Genomic DNA, 12,278 nt, shown 5'->3' with positions numbered 1-12,278 from the left:
ATCTAAATTCCTTTTCCCTCTAGCGATTGACCACCATCCCTTCCAATACTCGAATACTTATCAGCTACTTCAAGATAGTCATAACAATGGCAGCGATGCAGCCCAACTTAACCGCTCCCGTATTTCTCACCCGCAACGAACTAGCCACAAACCCAGACTGACGAATCAATTCGCGATCCTCGCAAACATTGCATTTACGCGCCCCAAATCTGCCAACCCAGAGAAATGGATAATACCCGCTATTCGCTTCCCAAATACCCAGTCCGTTCTTGAAATGGCTGGAGAGAGTGGTACTATGGCGGTGATCTTGGATGAGAGTCGTGCGACTTGTGATGATACGGAATTTGCCGTGGAAGTACCAGCCGGCGCCGGAGAATTAAAGAGAGGCAATTTGGTCGCGAGTGCTACCATTAAACCGTGGGCCGGCGGGTGGGACATAGAAGGCGCGGGGAGGGAGCCCAGGATACGAGATTAAGGCTGTTTGTGTGGATTGGGATCCGCAGTATTTGAAAAATGGGCTTGCTATAAAGGCCTTGGGGGCGCTTGAGAAATACAATATTGAGGTATAGAAGAAGGGTATGCGACGAAAAACAAGTGAGTCGGATTTAGAGCAGTCTGATGGCGCAGTGAAGGTTGGAAAGAAAGGTGTGCTGACATTGTGGATCTTGGCCGCAGAATATCTTGTTGGTTCCTAGTGGAGAAAGATAGGATACAAGAATGTGCGGACGGGTGTGTACTCTGGAATTTGGGGATGTAGGACAAACTTTTCAGATGGTAGTGCTGAAGAAGGAGGTTGAATGTTCTTTGGAGTAGGGAGACGTTGTCCTATCAGCGCCTAAAACTCAAGCGCCCTCATGCTGGGACCAAACCATGCTCAGTGGATCGCGCCTTCGGATTGTTGCGATAGGATACGTTATCGCTTCACTTTGGCCAAGCTTCGATGACAGTAATTTGCGGGAACGCTTGCTCATCATTGTTGGGCGCAGGTCCGATCAAGGCAGTCTCAGGCCGCATGTCCAGTGCACCGGAAACGGCAATCTGAAAGACGTCATTCGCAGCAGGAGAAACGTCCGGTCTATACTGAGGAACGATTGGCTGTACACCGAGCCGAGGCAGATTCGCGCTGTGGACCTTGACGAACATCAAAAAGCAGTGTCTTGAGGCCCACACGCAATCCACGAATGCTTATCTTAATGGATAAGGTCAAGAGCCATTGTTGTTTCTTGAGTTATCAGGATTGAGTTCCTATTTTCAATTTCCCGAAAGATGGAGCACTCAGCACCACGCCATAACGTTAGTCATGTAGTAGTCTCTCGATCCTTCACCGTTGCTAGCCCGTGAATGTGGCACGGCAAAGGGATTTAGAGTTGAGGATGTCCAGGCGTACAATATGATGCGCGTTATAAGTTGACCAAACACTGCATTAATAAGGCTAAATCATGTTTTAAGCCCTAAAGACAAGGCGCTGTCTGACACCCGGCATGCTACTATCGGTGCCACAACATACTGCAGACGAACAGACAGCATCGTCACTATCACCCTTCTCCGTATCGATGGAGCGGTCGCCCCTCGCTATAAACCAAAGGTATGGCCGACTGTCCCCTCGCCTTCTTCTTAGTATGAGACATGGACTTGAGGCAGAAGAGGTTACTGAGTACCATTTCATGTGTGAGAATTGTCGTTATATTCATATTGGGTCCCGCAATTGCCCGAGCATACTGCCAGTCGATGGAGGCGGGATTGGGAATTGTCCTCAGTGCGGGAGGGGAAACGGGGATTCGGCTCGCCTTGCGCGAAGGGTCAACATTAGCATGCGCCCGACTTTCTCATGCCTATTATGCGATGGATGTCACACTCTGAAGCCCCATGAGCGTGGGGATTCGCTGCCACAAACGGATGTAACTAGTTGATGTACCCGAACAAAATGGCTTCTGATGAAGTGCTGGGAACATGAGGAACTCTCTTGTCTCTTGTGTAGATTCAGCCATTTCTGGAGGCCCCATTGAACAATTTTTATAGACCTGGAAATTCCTTCTGTGCCTTTTCAGGGCCTTCTTGCTGCTGAGACAGCAATTGCAATTCTGACAGTAGAAGCTCTTCTTATATACGGGCGAGTTTTGCTGGTGCTATTCGAGCACTCCCTTGCTGCCGAAATAGCGAACGCAGAGGATACAGGAGTAGTCCATATTATGTACGACTGCAGTATTTTGTTCGCTCCAATTCTAGGATGAATATAAGGAGACACAGTCAGAACGTGACGATTGGAAATACTAAGTCTTATGTAGAACAGAATTGCCTCCGTGTTGTGCAATCGAAAGTGTTCCTCAGTCCAATCACGTAGCAGCACATGGCGAACGAAACTGTGGATCTGTTACACAACAGACCACATTAACTTCCGGATGGAAGCATCACGACCGTCACCGTCACTGCAGAGACACAAGGGAAAGAGGTGCGGTTTCAGAAATAAAGCGTAGAGGCTAGGGAAAATTGACGACAAAGCTTGAACCTGAAACCTGATAACGTGTTTTAGAAGCGAGTCGGTCATACAACCGAGTCGGTCACCCCACCAACTTTGCGCACCTCTGCAGATGTATATGTTAATAACCTTGTAGACCAATGTATAGATATTAATATAGTAGATTAAATAGCATCTAAACTACCTATTTCTACAGGTATGGGAGTTATACCTTGGCAGCACGCTCGCAGGAGCCCTGGTTCTGCGAGATCTTCCCTTCATACGGCTTGGACGGCCTCTGCGATTGCTCCGTTGAGAAGTTCCCAAACGTCTGTCGAAAACGTCGACATGACTGTCTTCGCCGACCGGCCTTCCTCAACTTCGTCACTACCGCCTCTGTCTATTCCAAACGCAGCAGACATCTACTATTTTGGTTAGATAGTTTGATAGCCCTGTCCTCCGGTATATGTGACGTTGGGTCTTAGGGGTCCTAGCAGCTCCTCTACTCCAGCGTCACTACCCTCTTCGAGGTTTTATAAAGGCGAGAATAGGGTCCTAGGACCGGTGAGGGGGCTTCCGCTGTCAAGCAGACGGGGAATTAGCTTTCTACTAGCTTGGCAATGAGCAAGGGATCCACTAGACGTCACCAGTAAGGACATCGGCTTGGGCGTAGGCGTAAGAATAAGTATAGGGTTCCCAGTGTTTCCGATCATTATTACCTCTTTATCTTATCAGAAAATTGTAGCCTTGCTACTAATTGAATACTCAGCGTCTCTGCTAAGGAGAATATCGCACCAGTTTGTGGACTGCGTGCTCATTTACGTCCTAACGGCGATCCGCTCGAAGCATCAACGAGCGGTTAGTGATTAGCCATTAATCCTGCTTTCGAACAGATTCGATGAGCTTCGAATTATGAGCTAGGACACTACTCACCGTAAGAAACACATCATATCTCCTACTTAGATAAGGCATCTATGCGCACACAGTCGACTTCGCCACCCTACTCAGCGCACCAGGCTTCCGCACTAGCAGCCTTGCCGTCATCATCTACTTAATAGTCATATGTTCCATAGCTAGGGTAAACTTGCGCCTTATTCGCCTCTTCCTCGGCCGGGTCGTCCTCTACATTAATAGATATATCTGTTATAAGTCAGTAAATCAGCAACACGTTACCTTCGCGTGCTAACGTTAACTATTTCCTTTGAAGCTTTCCAACTCCTGCAACACGGAAGAATGATTGAGGTTTCCGCTCCCGTCTATGTGCGTATCGCTTGGGTGCTCTTAGCTTGTACCAGTTGATGGACCGATTGTATGGTGGGTCTGTGGATCAGAAGCGTCTGCAGCTGCTAAGCAGGTAGACGCGCTACCGGTAGTGTCAAGAAGGGGCGAGGATGCATCCGAACAAGGCGCCAGGAAGTCGTCGGTATGAAATTCGTCTCGACAATCAGCACTATCAACCTCGACAATGCTGCATTCTACTGTGGAGGCTTTATATTTTGGCTTGCGGTTGGTTTTCGATGTTGGGCCAACGTATGAGATAAAGGGACGAGAAGCAACCAGTGAAGTATTGGTGCAAGAGAGCGCCGTTCTGATGTGGCGACGCTGCTATCGGGTCCAGGAGGAGAAAATGGATGTATGGAAGATGTAGGCTTGCCTCCGCACTTGGGTTTGCTTTATAGTGTCGATTCCCATCGGCCTCGGTGCCCACGAAACGATTGCGTATTACCTTTTTGAGCGGCCTTGAAGGGCTGGCGTAGCTCATCTGCTGGCTTAGCGGCAGTTTCGGTGAGTGGCTGCTACTGCCTGGCCGCGCGCGCCTTCCCACTACCTAAATGGATGAAACCACCGATTTCCAGCTCCAGCTCCGATCACAGTCATTATTTTTAGGTACGTTGAGTCTCAACTAGTTAACGCATGAATGCACGATCCTACGATTGGTGCCGGCGTTCTTCTGTGGCGTCCAACGATTGGAAGTGGACGACTCGTTCGCCTCCTGTAGCGTGCTCAATGCCGACTCCGAAATGTCAGCTACCAGAATGAAGGTGCTTGTAATCCTTGCCCGTTGCGTGGCCATGTTACATGCCCTACGTAAGGAGGGGCACAGTGCTATCTTGGCAATACGTAAGGTAGGTTCGAGAACGGCCCAAATGAACGTGCCATGCGGGTGAACGACCGGGGCACGGTCTCAAGGATTGGCGGAATCCCTTCGACCAGCGACCGAAGGAGAGAGACGTGATCCAGGAATGTTGGGACTGAGACAACGGCACGAGGACCACGCAATCATCGGCCTCGAAAGGGAAAGGAGGGGGCGGAAAGAGCGACTGGTAGCATCGGCCAGTCCAGAGCAGGGAAAGGGGCTCCACAAGCCCTGCATATGCTCGTGCGCATGCGTGGATTGGTGACTGGTGGCGAGCTTCCAGCTTTCGACGGCGGCTGCTGCTGGGGTGAGGCTGGCGAACGTCGTCCGCGATATTCAAGAGGAGAGCCTGCAAAGGACAGAATGGGAAGAGAGGAGCGGAAATGAGGAGCGCCAGAAATGCTGTGGAGCGCATGAAAGGGGAAAGGGAGGAAGGAAGGGACCACAGACGAATGCGAATGCGAATTGCGGTTCGAATCCGCCTTCGCAAGAGGATCTGGATGGCTGCAGCCGATGTAGGAGTTCGAAACCACGAGGACGAGCAGGAAGGCAGCCCGGCGATGGGCGGCGACGGATCGAGTTTCAGGGGTGAAGGGAATAATGCGTCACGTCAGTGGAATGGGCTGATCGGGCGAAGGCGGCAACAAAAAGGGGGGACTGAGTAGAGAGCAAAAGAGGACGAGCGGATGGGGAAGATGACGGCGGAAGGTGGGTGTCTTATGGTAGGAGGTCGAGGCCGATTGACGGTTCGGCGCTAGCGCGAAGGGGCGTGAGAGGGCCCGGATTGCCTGATGTCCGATTACATGGTCATTGGCACTACGAGGTGGCTGGCGCACCCCTAATTATTCCTAAAATGGTTTTTTCCCTTTCTTGGTAGGCATTCCACAAGAAAATAAGAAACATTTAGAGACGAGAAGCATGAGTACACTATATTGGTCACGCTAGCCATAAGGGCCCTTTAGCGTCGCTGTGTTAATTGGTTATCATCCCATCCCACATCTTTCTATCTTTCTAATAGTAATTGGACTAAAGTTTTTCATCTTAGTCTACAATACGTCGAATTGGCTTCCATAAGGATATCCTGCAAAACACCTGCTCCAATCGCGAATCATACGGGCTGCCGCCAAGTTACTTGCCGTCGGCACTCTAGTTTCTTAACGACTCCATATAGAGAAGCTACAATAATACCAAGGTAGACGTTCAAGAGTGCTATATTCAGAATATGGGCGAAGTCACGAAACGGGCACCAAAAAACGGATGAACCGGGGCTAAAAAATCCCATTAGGGTTAAGAACAGGAACCAGTAATTCACGAAAGTGTCCATTCGACGAAGCTAAGATACTTCGGTCCGGTATAGTGGGACCAGCGCGATGATTTTTCAACGCTAGGCTGGCCCTACCAGTTCCGATTGCATTCCGATCTTTACCCTCGCCATGTCTGGTGACCATTTCTAGGCGCCCGTCGCTGTGGTATATGATATGAGACGGTAGGTAAGGACTAATTGCCAATGTAAATCAGAAGTTAATCCCCAAGAGAGCATGGGCGCGTACCCACCGTAGCTTGTAGGGCGCCCAAAGGTGGTTGCCTAATCTCATTAAAAGCAAAGCGCATCCTTACTCTTCCTGTAACCTCCTCCACTCACATCATTAGTCATACAGACCGCTAGAATTACAGTTCTCAGAAAGTGGATGAATAGTTCTCCAGTCTTCGCATACTAAATGCACCGCACACAATCAGTCAAATGATACTATGAGGCCAGAGTCCTGAACGCAGTCTCAAAGCAGTAACAGGAACGATTTGTGTCCAGGTCGGTGGCGTCAGCCATGCCCAACTCCATAAAACCGGACGCTTAACTATCTGAGCACCGGTAGTGATCTTTTATGACACCGAACGCTGCCTACGTGTACTGCTTCTGTAGACCCTCGATTGATGACGATTAGATTAACCTCTCGAAATGTTCGCGTAGAAAGTCGTGCTAAGCTCCACATTCCAACCATCCTTCACAAGGGAAGAATGCAGTACGCAATAAGTTGTGGTACATTCCAGGAGTTAACTACATTGTCTTTTGTGAAGGAATGTATGCTTAGCTTTAACCAGGTAACGTGCTTGAAAATGAAAGGTTTCCTCTATTCTACCCCTCCATCCTAGGCTCTCCTATGATATGTCACATCCTACACTTCTATTTACTGGCTACCATGAAGGCCATTTTATTTTCGGCTGTAATAACCCAGACAATATTCCTTAAAAACCAAATTCTAGCTTTCCCGGTCGGAGTTTCTCCTACAGCTGACCTACCAACTCCCGTTAGGGAGTCTACAGCTGCTCCACTTCTACCGGAGCCTCTTAAATATGCTTCAGGTAGAACCAGGATTTGGTCCCCCAAAACGCGAATTATCGCAAAATTCGCTAAAGCGTTGAATATGGGCGTAGAAGTGCCAATAGGAACGCTCTTAGCTCCATTGAGGATTACTCCACGTCAAGTTCCTGAAGCCGCTTCTCCTGCGTCTACGCCTGAAGTCTCTCCCGGCCTGACTGGACCTGTTGAGCCTGCTGGTTTTCCTGGGCTCGCCGGCCCTGCCGGCTCTAACGGCCTTCCTGGCCCTGTTGGTCCCGCTGGTCCTCCCGGCTCTAACGGCCTTCCTGGCCCTGTTGGACCAGCTGGAATTCCCGGCTCTAACGGCCTCAACGGTCCTCCTGGCCCTGTTGGGCCCGCTGGTCCCCCGGCTCTAATGGCCTGAATGGCCTGAACGGCTTCAATGGCCTGAACGGTCCGCCTGGGCCTGTTGGTCTCCTTGGGTCTCCCGGCCCTGCCGGCTCTAACGGCCTTCCTGGCCCTGTTGGGCCAGCTGGAATTCCCGGCTCTAACGGCCTCAACGGTCCTCCTGGCCCTGTTGGGCCCGCTGGTCCTCCCGGCCCTAATGGCCCTAATGGCCTGAATGGCTTCAATGGCCTGAACGGTCCACCTGGGCCTGCCGGCTCTGCCGGCTCTAACGGCCTTCCTGGCCCTGTTGGACCGGCTGGAATTCCCGGCTCTAACGGCCTCAATGGTCCTCCTGGCCCTGTTGGGCCCGCTGGTCCTCCCGGTCCTCCTGGGCCTGCTGGTTTTCCCGGGCCTCCCAGCCCTGCCAGCTCTAACGGCCTGAACAGCCTTCCTGGCCCTGCTGAACCCGCTGGCTCTTACGTAGAGTACTCATGGAGCGACTATGACGATAATGGCTACTACGATGGCGAGGACTATGACTCAGATTTTGACGAAGATCATGGCAAGAAAGCGGAAGGCTACAGCACAGATGATGGATGCAGGTGGTGCTACGAGAGGGTTGACGATATAGACGATGTGACTAGATCGCACAGGGATGGCTGAATGTAGTTGACGCGACTGTTACGGCGACCGCGCCGCAACTGAATTACGATAATGACAACATCAGCAGCGATGACCAATAGGAAGGAAATTACGATTACGGGTCAAATGTTGAGCACAATATGACCACGTGACTGGATCTGTGGCTCTGTCGCGACACATCCACAGAGCCGGCTCTATAGACTCTGCGGCACAGATCCCATAGAGCCAAACCAGATAAGCAGTATATAGAGATGACGGATAACCATAAGGTAATTCCCATCATTAATCCACGATACAGTTCACTGCATCTACGTTTAAGTAACACACCCTCTATAATGAGTAGATTACGAAGTTCATTATGGTATTTTGGTATATTGCGCTAAGGCCGAATATGGTAATTATAAGGGGTTTCCACTTACCTAATTATAGGTTCGGACCTTGCTGTTACAATCACAAAGAAGCACGATAGGGAATTAATAGAAGATGGCGTAATTTTGAATTTGGCTAGTAATAAGTGTTACGATCGCAAAGAAGCATAATAGGGAATCGGCAGAAGATGGCGCAACGTTAGATTTGGCTGATGATAAGAGAACAAGAGCCAACGGCAGCGACGCGCATGGCGATTGCTCATATTTGACGGATTTAGTAGCCATCTACCGTAACGTTGAACGCAGAATGAGTCATGCGTCGGCTAAAGCTAATCATTTCCGCCAGTGAATCAGAGGCTATGCAGCTTGTCTTGACTCAGCACATATCTAGGCGGCAATCGAGACGAGAATATATTCTGCGGTAGGCAATCTGGTCCACGACAGTACAACCAGACAACTTCAATGCATGGCTTCCTTGACTCGGGAGATTCAATTTAATAAGAAAGATCTTACCATGTAAAAGAGTTAAATCAAGATGCCTCCGGTATATCTGCACATAACGTCGCACGGCCACTCTCCTTTGCCTCGAACTACGATCTGCGCGCCGTGCCTAATCCGCCGAAAAACATGAGAGACAGATACACGGGGGTGGATAAACGGTTAATGGAAGAGATGCAGAGGGGGGCGAAGTTCATGATGCTGTTGGAGAGGGCGGGGAGTGAGGTGAGGAAGGTCGTGCAGGATGTGGTGGAGACAGAGGAAGGCGTGACGAGGAATCTGTCAGAAGAGCGGGAAGGGTATGATGGCACGAGTGGACGAGATGCAATCGGGCCTAGCGAACACTCGGGTTTGGTCACCGACATCGATGCACTGGATCCTGCTGCTGGACACAGCGAAGACGAGGATGCAGACGCTGAAACTTACATGCACGTAATTCGCATCTCGGCGTTCTGCGCCGCCGGTCAACATCGCAGTGTAGCTTTCGCGTGCGCACTGGCTTCTTGCGACTGGCCGAGGGAGTGGACGGTGAGAGCAGAGCATCTGGATCTGGGGCTGAAGAAGGAGGATCGAAGACGTGGAGGCAAGAGAAGGGAAAGATGCGGAGAAAAATGGTGGAAAGGGAGCCAATAGAGTAGAAAAGGATGGCGGTTGGGAGTTTTCACAGGATCGTATTCTTCTGCAGGATACTTTTGGCTTGGCACTCTGCGTCCTTCGCAGCAACTAATGGAAACATTGGTCTCGACGAGCGTCGAGAGTTTCGATATCGCTAAGCTTGGTGACTGAATTAGTAAACCCATGCCCGGGAACTTTTGACTAATTGTTGTAGCCAATTGTGGCTGATATGCTAAGTCCAATTTGTACACTCAAGGGAGCTTACCACCAGTGATGGCCGCGAATGAATTGTAGAGTATACATATGCAGAGATAAATGCGCGAGTTCGAGCCGTTTGGGATTGTGGGCTGACTTGAGATAGCCACTGGCGACCTCTCTTTCAATGATTGTCCGGAGTTTGACATTGTATCGCTACTTGCGATCGGCAACAATCATGTATTAGGTATGCTACACGTGTTGAGCGAGTTCAACTCTTGTGCAAATCTACAAAGCCGTGGCATCAATCAGATTTCTTCAGTGTGCCCTGCACGTACTTTCCAGGCGCATTCATTCACCCAATTGTCTTGCAAGCCAAGAGGCAGCGAGTGTCTTAGCGTTGAAATAGTATCGGTGTACACATCATGTATTCGGGAGCAATTATTTGAGTCGGAGTAATCAATCCTCCGCACCAACGTAGGACACGAGCAATATGTTTTACAGAGAGCGTATCGTATGCTTGTCAAGTGATAGCTTGCAACAGTAGTGTGCAGTGCAGCCGCGAGTCCATTGGTACATCCCGTTAGAAATACGAAAACATCACGACGGTTGCCGAAATCTCTCCACATTCATCGCTTGGCATATAAGGCAACAAGCAAGGGAGTGGCCGGAACAAATCCAGGCCTTGGACAAGCGCATGCAATGTAATCTACTAGAGCTTTCAGCTTTCTCAAAATTGATTCTATAGTACCTCGGAAACTCGATCTAGAAAGGGTTGGTGGGTCCACCATCGTATTGCAACAATGGTCCTTCCCGTTATGGTTTTACACAGCTCAGCTGAGGTCCAGCCTCGTACGGATACCTTGGCAATATCTCCAATCCAGAAATATAAAGGACGCAACAACATCAAGCGTTAACATCAAACACTTCGAAAACTCTCTTCCATCCAACATTTAATCAATAACAATTCGCCATGAAATACAGCTTCGCCATTCCTGCGCTTGCGACTCTCTTCCTTTCCGTTCAGGCTACTCCAGCCGCTGTTCCGGAGCTTCATGGGCTAGAGTCTAGGGCTGTCGTCTCTTGTACTGTCAATGGCGGACCAACTGCCAGTTGCTGCACCGGGAGTCTTACTCGATACGGGTGTGCGACCACTAATACCAATCAATGTTCTCCAGTTGGTACCACGCCCTGCGGCTCTATCGTGCAAATCTACTGCTACCAGTTTGGAGAAGCCGTTAATGGAAACTCGTACGTCTCTTAGTGATTGCGATGACTGGATATCCTCGAATACTGACTCTGCGCAGTATGTGGTACCGTCTGAATCCAACTTCGAATGGCATGATGCCTGCCTCTTTCTTTTCCTGTACGTATAGCTCTCGTGTCTAGTATCGTGAAGCTTACATTGACTATAGCTTGCACTGGAATCTCTCCGTGCTAGACAAGGCGCGGATCTATTGCGCTAGTCGATGGGTACGGGCATAACTTGGGGATCATAAGAGCAAGCGACGGATCGAAGCCACCGGATAGCATAACAAACGAACCTTTGCATGAATAAACTATGTAGATTTCAGATATGGCACTTGTTGATAATTAAGTCGGGTGATGCCATGTTCTGGTACCCAATGTCCGTGGGGTGGATTCTGTCGGGACTTGAGTTTTTTTTTTTGCTGATCTGTTACTCGGCCCAAACAGTCGCGCTAGCGATCTTTTGCGGAGAGGCCGTGCGTAGCACGGCCCCACATGCTCAATGGCAATACACGCTCCATGGCAATAATCCCCCAAAATGTGATTTGTATAGTAATTTGTGCTGTAAAAACATTTATTGAGATTACTATACTGTCCAGTCGCATTCCTCACGAGTTAACGTACCAAATCCTCCATATATTGATGGTGGGCAGGGTGATGAGTAGCCCTCATCGTCGCCGCCTACGCTGCTACTACTCACAGGCTTAGGGGTAACAAAAGGAGAACCAATGGGGGTGAATTAAGTCTCCAGGACGTTACCCTAGCTGTTAGGGACCTCTATAAACCCCTTATCATCTATACTAACCCCTTTTTGGTGTAGAAGTTGTGAATAGGGCTCCATGGAGTTATAGTTAATGAGTGTAGCCTTAAGCGTAGTACTGGCGCCCTTAGTGATCCCTATAAACTAGAGTGTGCCTCTATATTCTATATATTATATAGATTATATATATAAATTAAGGAAGCGCTTAGCTAATACTAGGTCCTTAATAATATACTCCTAGTCCTTTAATTTATCTGGCCCACCTGGCTCACCCTTCTTAATGGGGCTAGTTAACACCGTCATATAGGGCCTAGTAAGGGTAATTAGGGCGCCCTAAGCGTGCCTTTTAACTAATTTTTTGCCCTAATTATAGAGCGCCAACGTAATCCTCCTCTAGGTGTTAAATCTTATAATGAGCGCCCGGCGCGTATATATATTAATAGCTACCTACTACTATATAGCCTTATTAGTAATCGTCTATATATATAATAAGAGTAACGAGCAAGATATCTAAGGCCTAGGTAGGCTAGATTAATATACTATGTTCGGTATCTACGTATAGGTATAAGACGTTAGATAAGGAGAAAAGGTCCTCTCCCCCCTATCTAGCGTAGATCTATCTTCTCACTCTATTACACGTCCTTACTAAGGGTGGCTAG

At 49.3% G+C, this 12,278-nt stretch overlaps 2 protein-coding genes across 2 annotated transcripts; one reads left to right on the top strand and one right to left on the bottom strand.

Moving 5' to 3' along the window:
* Nucleotides 1-4,378: 4,378 nt before the first annotated feature.
* Nucleotides 4,379-5,102, bottom strand: CC84DRAFT_408697 (uncharacterized protein). Its single transcript, XM_018186081.1, has one exon. The coding sequence runs from the start codon at nt 5,005-5,007 to the stop codon at nt 4,540-4,542; it is 468 nt and encodes a 155-aa protein (XP_018029238.1). The 5' UTR covers nt 5,008-5,102; the 3' UTR covers nt 4,379-4,539.
* Nucleotides 5,103-10,471: 5,369 nt separating this feature from the next.
* CC84DRAFT_1169622 (uncharacterized protein) lies at nt 10,472-11,264 on the top strand. The gene is made up of 3 exons (XM_018179705.1): nt 10,472-10,862; nt 10,919-10,977; nt 11,027-11,264. The coding sequence occupies exons 1-3, from the start codon at nt 10,585-10,587 to the stop codon at nt 11,050-11,052; spliced, it is 363 nt and encodes a 120-aa protein (XP_018029237.1). The 5' UTR covers nt 10,472-10,584; the 3' UTR covers nt 11,053-11,264.
* Nucleotides 11,265-12,278: the final 1,014 nt, after the last annotated feature.

Source organism: Paraphaeosphaeria sporulosa, assembly GCF_001642045.1.
Source record: "Paraphaeosphaeria sporulosa strain AP3s5-JAC2a unplaced genomic scaffold CC84scaffold_16, whole genome shotgun sequence".
NCBI classification, from domain to species: domain Eukaryota; kingdom Fungi; phylum Ascomycota; class Dothideomycetes; order Pleosporales; family Didymosphaeriaceae; genus Paraphaeosphaeria; species Paraphaeosphaeria sporulosa.
This window is presented reverse-complemented; position numbering and strand designations above follow the sequence as displayed.